Source organism: Sylvia atricapilla, chromosome 6 (assembly GCF_009819655.1).
Source record: "Sylvia atricapilla isolate bSylAtr1 chromosome 6, bSylAtr1.pri, whole genome shotgun sequence".
NCBI lineage: Eukaryota > Metazoa > Chordata > Aves > Passeriformes > Sylviidae > Sylvia > Sylvia atricapilla.
In genome coordinates this window covers 40,984,700-40,996,130 of record NC_089145.1, presented here as the reverse complement: position 1 = coordinate 40,996,130, position 11,431 = coordinate 40,984,700, and the positions used below count along the sequence as shown (strand labels likewise).

Here is an 11,431-nt window from a genome sequence, read left to right as displayed (position 1 = left end):
GATGTTTGTGGAGTGTGTTTTCTGAAGTGTCATCTTGAGGTCTGTTTCCCTCTGTCTTCAGTTCTTCTTTAGGACATAGGACTTCACAGTCAAACAGCCAATTTTTAAGACCTTCTGAGCACGCATGATTTCAGCAATTTCACTTTGTTTGTGAGGCTCTGGGCTTCCCATTTTAAATTCTCTGGGTGTAAAGAAATTTGATCAGGTAGACCTATAGTCTACTGTGGCTACCCAAGTTAATAATCTCAGGTCAATACTGTTATTTTTTCACTACATTACAGCCTGCTGAAGACCATGAGTACAGTTTTCTTTAACCTGCTGGACCCCAGAGTCTTCTTCTCTTGTAAATAAGTTATGAGCAGTATGCTTTTCAGGAAGGCTGTACTGACTTCTTGTTCTTGTGTGAACTCCTGCCCCTTAAACAAGCCTCACTCTTCCTTCTGATAACTTCTGTGTCTGTTTCTAAATACTATGTGTTGCCGTTTGGAGACAATATCTCCTTCTGCTAAGCAGGCAGTTACCCTGCACACACGCATTAGTGGATTCCCTCTGCAGAAAAACATGACTCAAATCTCAGCTGATTTCTGTTCATAAAATTCCATAGTAGCAGCAGCTCTGTGTTATCTCTGCTTCTACAGCATACAGGCATTTATTTGCTAAATGCTGAGGGAAACTACACAACCAGTTGCCTGCTGCAAAAGCTATCACAGCTGAGTAACAGAGCTGACTAACAGAGATGTTGCTGTGATGCTGCTCAGGTCCTTCTCTCCAAAGGGTTTGGGGTTCTCCTGTGTTGTGTGCCCTTCCAAAAGAGGGAGAGGGACAAAGTAAGCATAGACAGCTTTTGTTTGACGTTCCAGATCCTCTGGCAGAGTGCCCAGCCTCATACTGAATATCTGCAGCCACTGAGACTGCAAAGGGAATACAGCTTTGCTTATACTGAATCTTTAAATGTATGTTGAATCCTGTCTGTTCATTGGGCTCAGTTGTAGTAACCCCTGAAAATACTCCTAACTTTTTTTGTTCTACCACTTGCTTCTGAAAAATTACCTACCCCGTAATCTGGGAGTGAAAGCACCTTTGGGTTTATCAGTGGGTTTTTTTGCAGTGCAGTTTGCACAATGCCTGACTTTTCCTGGAGGAGACTGTGAAGCATCTGGTGGGGGCAGATGAAGCGTGTAGGTTATGTGAGGAGTGAGGTCAGAATCCCCTGCTTTGACTGCTCTGGAGTTCCAGTCCAAGAACTGCTGGACACAAACAGCTGCTGAGATATCTCATTTTCCTGTTTCCCACAAAGGAAAAAACAGCAGCTGGGTCTAAAGCACCTGAGCTGATTTAAATGAGTTTCTGATTATTTCTACACATATCTTCAGTTCCGTCGTCAGAGTGCAGAGTGAGGAGGAAGGGAGGACTCTCAACTATCCATATTAGTCAAAAAGACTATTTCTTACATTTTTTTTAATGCTTCTATTCTCAGTCCTCACCCTAGAAGAGAAAAACATATCAATGCCCCAAGGTGGCATACTAGAAATGCCATCAGGCTGGGAACTTTGTGGACAGGGAGGTTGCTGGTACTTCTACAAACCCATGCTTGAATCTTCCTCATCTTGCTTTATGGTCATGTGAGGCAAAAAAAAGGTAAGAACATTTAGCATCTATACCTTGGCTACTTGTGGAATAGCAAAGCTGTGGGTGAATGTTTAGTTATCCTGTGGTTTCTCATGTTAGGATCATATTAGCATATGTAAAAGTACATTGCAATATCAGTTCAGGGGCTGAAACTTGCTATTTTGGATACAGAATTGTTTTGAATTGCAAACTAGGTCTGTCTTCAGAGCTGGAATGAATTGCAGATGAAACTCGTAGTAAGGAATAAAGAAGAAAAAATTTAAATGCTACAGCAAAATAATGCTCCTAGGACAGGGGTCTGTCTCAGGAGGATAATTTTGGTGGGCTTTTCTTTTTCTTTTAAAAATTCTTTTGTCTCTTAAATAATTTGTATGTGCCTAAATCTGGCAAGGTATATTTACTGTGGGCAATTTAAGGTCTTTGTTTTGATAGCTGAGTCAGATGGGAGAAAGGACAGGAGGTAGTTGTTATGGGGACGGAGAGTTGCAGGGAATTATAAAACTTCTGGACCTTATAAAATCACTCAAGTGTTATTGTCAGCTTTGGAAATACCTGCGTTTTATGACTTCTACTTTTCCAATGGCTCTGTTCAGAGGTGCCGTATCCAGGGACCTCTCAGTGATGAAGTTGCAGTGCTTGATGACACCCACTACCTGTCTTCCTCCTCTTTGTAGAGGGATGTGCAGTGGAGTTCTGGATTTGGAAGGTATAGGGGATATACATGTGTGTGTGTTTGTTTTCAAAATGCCTGCTGTTACATGTTTGTGATGGAAAAGGGAAGCACCCTGAAGCACAAGGCTGAAGACTGCAGTGCAGTTAACAGCAGGAGATGGTGAGTTGTTATAAAGAGAATTGATTTCTCCTCCATAGCTGTGGACCTTGGGGTAATTTTATCTCTGATAGAGAGCAGATTTACCCTGGTTGTAACTCCTGTTAAGATCCAAGTTGTTGCTTTCATCTTTCTTTCAGGCAGGCCTCAAATAATTTTGTTCTTAAAATTATTATTATTATTTTTAAGGGAGTCTGAATCTGTGTTTTAGCCTTTTTTAAAAAGGGTAATCTAGAAAGCTTTATTTTTCTAAAAGGGAGTAAATTTGTACATTGACTATTTAAGTGCATTTGGTATGTACTCTGTTTTAACGAGATTTTTTTATGGTTTACTGATGCCTTTTTTCTTTTATAGAAAAGACTTAATGCAGAGCTTTCTTACTTTTTAATTTTTTTTATTCTTTATTGTCTTAGGATGAATATTTAAACAGCACTCTTCAATCTTGCTTCAAGATGTCCCTGTGCACATCTTCTCACAAGGACTTTTCTCAGTTGCTGCCACTTCAGGATATTGGATGCAATAAAACAGAAATTAAAAATTCACCTGCTGGTGTCATCTCTCCAGTTCCTTACAGCTGCAATCAGCCCACACTGCCAGCAGAACACAGTCCAGTCTACATTCCCTCATCTTACATGGAAAACAGGCATGAATATTCCTCAATGGCATTCTGCAGCCCTGCTATGGTGAATTACAACATTGCCAGCAATTTTGGGGATCCAGAGGGCATGACTGCAAGGCAAACCTCCAGCCCCAATGCGCTGTGGTCTGCTCCTGGCCATCTGTCCCCTCTGACTCTGCACTGCCAGTCCTCACTGCTCTATGCAGAGCAGCCCAAGAGCCTGTGGTGTGATGCACGACCCATGGAGCCAGTGCTGCCCGGGAGCAGGTCAGTGCTGCCTGTTGCTTTAAAACTTGGCTGAATTTTATTTACAGTTTCCTTAGCTCAAGTATTTTCTTTTTACATATGAATTCTATGTGTTTGCCCCTCTGCAAAACAAAACTGTACCAAAAAACTCCATTAGACACCAAATCAGTTGGGAGGTGTGTGTGTGTGGTTGGTTTGTTTCTTTGTTTTAATGTAACTTCTAAAATGTTTTTTTCAATACCTCCTTGGAGTACTATACACCAACACAGCATTACAAATACCTTCAGCGTGGGAACAGTTTACATTGTGTAAACAAAAGTTCAAGACTGCTAGGTGCTATTTTGTGTAATAAAATTAATTATGCTCTGGCAGATTAAGTCCTTTGAGTGAAAGAGGTGAAGGTTCATTCTTCTTGCTTTCTCATAAAATATTGTTTGAATTCATTTTTACCCAGATTTTTTTTACTGGTTGTAATAGAAGTGAAGGCTTTTTGTTAACTTGAAGTTCAAGGAAAATATTTTCTTTGCTTTTTGGTTTTAGTATAAGCAGTCACACAGCATGCATCATGTTAAAAAGGGGGCTGCTGCTGAAAAAGCCTGACTTTGTTTCTTGCTGCTGTTCCAAACTGACTCTGTAAAGTTGTTGTGAAGAGCAAAGTCACAGGTTATATTTTCAGAGTTTGTCAGAGTTTCTGACAAGAAACTCTGTTTCCAAAAACACACTGTCATTCTGCACATTTACCCATAGTGCAAACCCCAGTCAGCATCTGATCATCAGCTGATGAAATTGCTCCATTCGTAGGCACAACACTGTTGGATGGATAAAAACTCAGGGTGTGCAGGTGCTGTTCCTACTTCAGCAGCTGTATGTTTATTCATAGGCCTCCTTATTTAACTTCAGCAGTCATTTGGAGTATGAAAAATAGTGTGTCTTGGCAACAGTTTTAGTTCAATGGTTAATAAAGGATTTGTGCTATTTTTGAGACTACCCACACTCCTTCTGCAATGGGTGGGCTTTATGCAGTTCTGGAGTGTAAATATGCTTTCAGTGTAGGTGTGTGGATTGGGAAAGACTCTTTGGGTAGCACTCATGTAAGAGAAGAATTCCCCAAGCAGCTTTGATGTGTACAGGGATAACATCCAAACTCTTTCCACTTTGGTTAAGGTTCCAAAACTTTGACAGCCCTGGGAAGGTTAGTGTTTGAAACTGTCCAAGTGCTGGGACAGAAGCTGGAATAAGCCAGGAGCAAGAGCACCCTGTCTGATCCTCTGCAGTGCCTTCTCTACTACAGAGAGAAGGGAGTTTAAATAAACGAGTCATCACCTATTCATAAAGATATATAAGGACTATTGCCCATGCAGCTAATGATGACCTAACTTAAAGAGAAATCAAGAAAATCTGGAGTATAATATCTTTTTCACAGAATGGTTTTTATTGAAAGGTGTCTTTAGGACCATCTATTCTAACCCCTCTGCCATGGACAGGAACACCTTCCCCTAGACCAGGTTGCCCAGAGTAGAAGGATGACCAAGAGAAAATCAGTGATTTCACTTTAAGTGAAGTCCTAATTCTTTTTTAAAGGTAGTATCTCTATATAGAAACCACAATCATAAAACAGAAAGGAGTAGTAGGAAGTATAAAGCAATAAATCTTTTACCATGTTGTTCCTCAGTAGCCAGGGTACATCCCCTATTTTCCTGCATCCTTTGGTGCAGGAACATTGTGGGCATCCATCCAGCCACTTCCAGCTCACCTACAGGACCTGGCAGCTCACTCCTCTGCTGAGCATCCTGCAGCAGCTGGGATGTGGTCTCTACCCTCGCCTGGGGCTGCCCTCTCTGGATCACCCTGTGTGTGGAAACGCTGTGAGAGCAGCAGAATCTCAGAGTATGGGATGTTTACCTGAAAGCCCTGACTGCTAGGTTTGTTGTTCAGTGGTGACAAACTGATGGGGTTTGAGCCTCCTGGTGTGAGGCTGCAGCTGTCGCAGATGAGCAGCTCTGATGCTGCTTGGCCCGCAGGAGGAGTTTGTTCCAGATGGCTCCGCTGCGTGCAGGTTTGCCAAAAGTCTGAGGAAGCCTTGCAGTTTGCATGTGTGCAGGGTGGCTGTCATTAAACTTTTAAGCAAGGAAAGAAAAAGTGCTTTTTTAAAACACTTGTCATGACTGGGAGGTAAAAACCAACAATCCTCGCCGAGATGTTATGGTGTGTGCTTTTTCTTTATTTTCATCCATAACCTCAGTGCTTTATCAAGGGAAATAAGCATTTCTCCACAGCATATCAATCAGTCACAGAGAGGCGCTCCAGCTGATTTTAAGCCTCTTCTGACCCTCACAACTGCTAATGATTCCCAGGTAAAGCTTAAAAACATACCTCTTACTAATGTGAAACACCAAATTACTTTTGCTTCCAAAGACAGGGGAATAGGAAGGAATAAGAATGCTTTTCCCTCCTTGCACTAGAAACATTTTAGGCATGTGTGATACAGCCCCTTTACTCTTGGGGTGACTTCCCTCTCACTGGTCTTACCAGCATGGCAGAGAGGGAAATAACCCAGTGATTCACCAACCCATTAAGGAGGTGTGTGTGTAATCAAAGACTGAGCTTGTTAAATACTTAAACATTCCTCTGCCCTGCTGTATCTGAATGAATTACCATTTTTAAAAAGTCTCTGAGTAACTTAATTGTACAACGAATACCTTAATTTTTCTGCTTTGAAATTTGCTCTGAGAAGCACCTTTTCTTCCTTTACAAATTTTTTACCAGGAAATTGGTACATGTTCTCCTCAAAAACTTATGAACTTGATGATTTTCAGTTGGTATGTGGGTGTGCTTGTCCTTACCTCCTGTCATGAAACCAGCACAAAAACTACTTTTAATATATTAGTTTAAGCCTCCTTGACATCACTTTCAGCATGTTTCCAAATTTCTGTCCTAAACTTGCCCTTGTTCTGTAGAAATCATAAACCATGCTACCTGCTGTCTTATTCTGATTTTTCTTCTCCTCCCTAATCCTTCTGGAAGGTGGGAAGGAAAATTCTAGAGTTCCAAAGTTCTGCCTCTATGTTTAAGTTTGTACCTATAAGTTAACTATACAGCATTCGTTTTCCAAACTCTGAGCTGCTGAGAGTTTGCACATGACACTATTTTCTCTCTGTCTAGAAATTGTATTGACCCTGAAAGCACAATGTGCAAAACCCATCAAGAAAATTTGGTCCAGATAAAAAGGATACAATGGATGTACTTCCTATACTTAAACCCAGTGTTACTGATAATCTAAGTTCCTTTCCTCTGGTGTTTGTTTCCAGGATCTTGGTGTCAGGAGTTGGCTGTTTTATCATGTTTTTTCCTGTTTTAATTTTAATTCAGTCATGAAGAATAGTTCCTGTGTGTTGGAGTTCTTTGCAACACTTCAGAGTTGTCTGTAGCTTACTAATTTATATAGAGCAACAGGGTTTTTTGACGTATGGAAGTATTTTATTAATTGTGTTTCTTCATTCTTCTTGTATTCAGACTTTGTTTTGTTTAGCATTAGGGTGATCAACATGGGCTGTCACCTTGAACAGAAAAGTCTTTCTGACATCATGAGCTGATCTTGTAGGCTGAGATTCACACCTCAGTTATTTATCTACAGAATGTCATTGAATGATTAAAACCTCCTGTAAAGGATTAAATACTGCAGAATTGATGTGTGTTGTAATTTTGCCTTACTAAGAGGACAAAGCAACTGCAGCTCTATTCATTGTAGCACTTATAATGTTAGTCTGAGATGTCTGAGTTCTCCTTTCCCATGTGAAACTTCCCAGAGGCAAAATCCACTTGATTCACAAACTCCTGGACTTGCACATTTCCAATAATTCTTCAAGACCCATCAGCATTCCATATGATTTTCCCAGGGTTCATGCAATTGATTCAGCAGCAGTCCAGTTTTATGCCTAAATCTTTCTAGTGTGTCATCACTGGGATGGGACTACATGCTTTAAATTATCTTGTCAGAAAAGGCTTACCAGTGTTTCACACCATCCTGTGTCCAGGAACATTCTCTATAGAGAGGGAATAGAAGACAATGGAAAATTATGAAACTCTTTGCAGTGCTGTTTACAATTTTCCTCTTTTATAAGAGATTTTTTTCTTTTCTATCAGAGAAACATTAAAAAGAAAAATTAATGGCAATGACTGTACAAGCCCAATTGCAAATAATCCTGGCTCAAAAAAGGATGCCCACTTCTGCGCAGTCTGCAGTGACTATGCTTCAGGATACCACTATGGGGTCTGGTCCTGTGAAGGCTGCAAAGCATTTTTTAAAAGAAGCATTCAAGGTAGGACAAACAGGTTTTGATAATTTTGCTTAAGTAAATTGTTTCATGTGACCAGGGGCTGCAGCAGTTGACCTATTAATGAGCTGGTCTGAAATCCTGGTGTCTGGTGCTTCATACTGAAAATAGAGCAACACATGATCTGACTGCTTCATCTCTTGGCTCTGATGTTATCAAGATCTGGAAGCATTACAGAGTGAGCAATTGATTTCTTTAGAGAAGATGTGGAATTCATAGCTCAGTGAGGCCCTGCAGCACGGGCCTGGGTGGGATGGCACTGCAGACCTGTGAACCTGATGGGAGTTTGTGGCCCAGCTTGGTTGTAGTAATTGAGAATTATTTGTCATAGACACAGTAAGAGTAGGAAATTATCTGGAGACTTTGCTTGCTGGGAGCTCCACTTGACTAGAGTCTCTTGCCTGGAGCTATTGAGTCATAGTGTATAATATCTACACACCATGGAGGATAGAAAAATAGGTGTAGCATATATCAGGTACTAACCTGATTATTGTTAATGCTCAGCCCTCATCCCTCAGAGCCTGCACTACAGTATCTTTTACTCTGCCAGATCTCTCTATGTAACACTTCCACTTCCATGTTTAAATTCTTAATGTTTGCTGTGTGGATGCAGAGTGAAGTAAGTGTGGGGCTCCATGTTTGCTGTCACAGCCAGTAGAAATCACTTAGGCACCCTATTGCAGCTTTGGGGCACTTAGTTTCATTAACCTTGGCCTAGTTATCCTGATCTTTGGCCTCATCTGGGATCTTTTGGTGGAAAATCATTTCTATTGACATTGGCTGCTACATGTGGATACCAATGCAGAAAATGCTTTTGCTGTTTGATCTTTAATGTTCCTCCTCTTCTTCTGCCTGCAGAGCCTTTAGCAATCTTCAGATATTTTCTTTTTGTTCAATATGACAGAGATGGTGCCACTAAGAGAATAAAATTTAATTCAGAGCTTGTTTTGCCTTTTCAATTCAATGTGCGAATTCTGCACAGGTGAATAGCAATTTCTACAAGCTGGTGCAAGTACTTTTCATTTCTAAAATAATTGAAGCGACCTTTGTGTCCCGTTTGTCACAAATGGAGACTGAATTTCATCTCAATGTGTTTTCTGTCAAGTAAATGCTTTGCCTGCTCTGTGTTGCTCCACATGTACTTGGGCCACCAGCAAGTTACCCACTGTGGCCTTTTGTACACCTCAGTGTACGCTGTCAAGTAATGGTGTTTGTAATTCAAATGAAAGAATAAAAAAAGGCAAATAAAAGAAAGCCAGTTCTTGGCATAAAACACTATCAAGCACTCAGCTGCAATGCTTGTTATGCAGGATATTGTGTATTAAAATAAAAGACTTCTGGGCCTGCCATAGACAAAAATGTCAGGCTCATTAACTAAATTAAAATTAGAAGTATGACTGAGCAACTGTGTGTGGTCTCCTTGGCTTGTCTGAGTTTGTTGTGTAGTCTGTTTGTCCCACATCGCTACACATCTGCCTGCAAGTTAAATTATCCCAAGGCCACAAGAATTTTCAATCACTTTATATTCCTGTGTGCAACAGAGAGCTTCCTCTTCCTCTCCCTCCATGCTGTGTGAAGAGTGGTAAACAGTAATTTGTTTTTCAGTTGTAACTGCCAGTAGGAAATGGGACAAATTGTAACATGATATCTTCTTTTTTAAATTGTCAGTTCAAGAATTCAAGGTTAAAATAATTACAATTTTGCATGGCGATAGTCACAATGGTTCAGTTAAATAATTACTCTTAGGGACATGAACTCTTGGATTTGTACCAAGTGAAAAAAAAATCACTCTAGTAGCTGTATTTTTCCCTGTTCTTATTCTTGGTTGGGGAAAAAAAATAAAACCTAAACCAACTTAAAAAGCAGCCTGGGAGAAAAGATATTAAGAAAAGTAAATGAATGAATATTTTTTGCATCCTTTGGTAATTGCTGCAAGAGATAGTTCCACTATTCGGCAGGAGATGTTTCAACTGTATTTACACCAGAAGTGTACCCAAGTCCAGTAGTAAACCTTTGGACCAGATTACTGATTAATGAAATACAGTAAAGTAAAGGGGTTTGGGTGGGAACGAGGTAATATGGGAAAGAATAAGAAGAGAACAAAAGAGGCTGCAGTGAAAACTGATGAAAATAAGATAAACACTTGTCCAGAATATCTAAATTACACCAAATATCTAATTACTTACACCCTCCGCTTGTGCTTTTCTTTGTAGTTACAGGATGCATTATTTCATACCAGTCTGCTTTCTATCTTGGCTTTTTTTTTTCTTTTTGTTAACTTTGGTCCAGGGTCAATCCTCCAAAGGCTTCTTTATTCCTGGAATTCACCACGTCAGAGTTCAGTAAATAGAGCCGTAGTTTACTGAAATCTTTTCAGGACTGAAGCTGCTCTTTTCAATTCTGCTGAGGGAAAAAAAAAAAATTAAAACCTGGTATGTGCCAGCTATAGACTCCAAATACACAGTAAGAAATTGGAGGTTGGGAGAAAATTTCCACAAGAGTGTATGTTCCATTTTCAAAAAATTAGTTGGTTTTATAAGGTGCTTAGTTATCTGACAGTCATCACTATAAAGCTGAGCAATCCTGTCTCGTTCATTTGGAGGCCACAGGCTGATGTTCATAATATGGGATAAATATAAATTTTTGCGTCAGTTAAATTAAAGGAGCACATGAAAAAGCTGAATTGTTTAAAGTCAAGAACATTCCTGATTCGGGAAGTGACCAGGATGGTTGTAAATGTTGATTTTTCCCTTCCTGCCCCTTGCAGGACACAACGATTACATCTGCCCGGCCACCAATCAATGCACAATAGACAAAAACCGCCGCAAGAGCTGCCAGGCATGCCGGCTGCGGAAATGCTACGAAGTGGGGATGATGAAATGTGGTGAGTTTGGCATGTCTGCCTTCTCAGCTTGGGTTTTGCTGCTTTGGGTCTTTTCTTCCCTTCAGCCAATCCTGTGTCTTTTTTCCCTTTGGGATCCTAAGAAGGCACAAGGCTTAAACCTTAGAGCAAGGTTTAAGCAGGTTTTATGGCAAGGAGTTAACTGATTACTAAAGCTGAAAAAGAATTATCATTTTCAGAAGAAAACCCCTGGGAAAGGTGTACGTTAAGCCTGTGAAAACCGTATAACCTCTGCAGAGCTTTGGAGAGGCAAGTTACTTCCATGCCATGCAGAATGGGAAATCAAGAGCTGCTGCTTCCAGAACCTTCCAGAGCCAGTCTCTGCTCATGTGAGGTGAAGGAGGCTGTGCTGTACTCTGCTGGTTGGATGCACTGCGGGAGCAGCAGTGTCACATCGAAGCAGTGGTTAATTAACCCAGTATTCCACCTCTGACAGTGGCAAGAATGGGTGCCTCAGAAGGAGTGTAGGAATGAGACCAGCATCAATGTGGAACTACTGCTGTCAGCTCTCAGCTTCCAAAAATTAGTGGTTGGGGACACTAGTAGAATGACAGATTTTCCATTGTCTCTCTTTTTAATTTTATAAAGGTTTAGCATCTACAACATTCCTCAGCAGCTTGACCATCCATCCTGGGAAGAACCAGGTTGCCAGGCTTTTGTGGGGGGCTTTGGTGGGGCAGTGAGGGGAAGGCACTGGGAGGCCAGTTCCTTTTTTTGAACAGGCTGTCTTCAGATGATGCCCACAGCTCTTCCACCAAAAAAAAAAAATAGTGAACAACCACTGTTGTCACTGTACCACTCAGAATTATCCAGCCTTTTCTTTTATCCTTTCTTGTACTTACAGCAATGTGACTTCAATGCAGTTGATCATT

General features: G+C 40.7%; 1 protein-coding gene across 1 annotated transcript in view; it reads left to right on the top strand.

Annotated features, from left to right (window-relative positions):
• Nucleotides 1–2,346: 2,346 nt before the first annotated feature.
• The window catches only part of ESR2 (estrogen receptor 2), a 31,652-nt gene continuing 22,567 nt past the window's right edge, over nt 2,347–11,431 (top strand). Inside the window, exons 1-4 of the mRNA XM_066321633.1 lie at nt 2,347–2,461; nt 2,872–3,344; nt 7,467–7,642; nt 10,425–10,541. Coding sequence (XP_066177730.1) covers nt 2,459–2,461; nt 2,872–3,344; nt 7,467–7,642; nt 10,425–10,541 — 769 coding nt within the window. The 5' untranslated portion in view covers nt 2,347–2,458. The remainder of the gene's footprint in view (nt 2,462–2,871; nt 3,345–7,466; nt 7,643–10,424; nt 10,542–11,431) is intronic.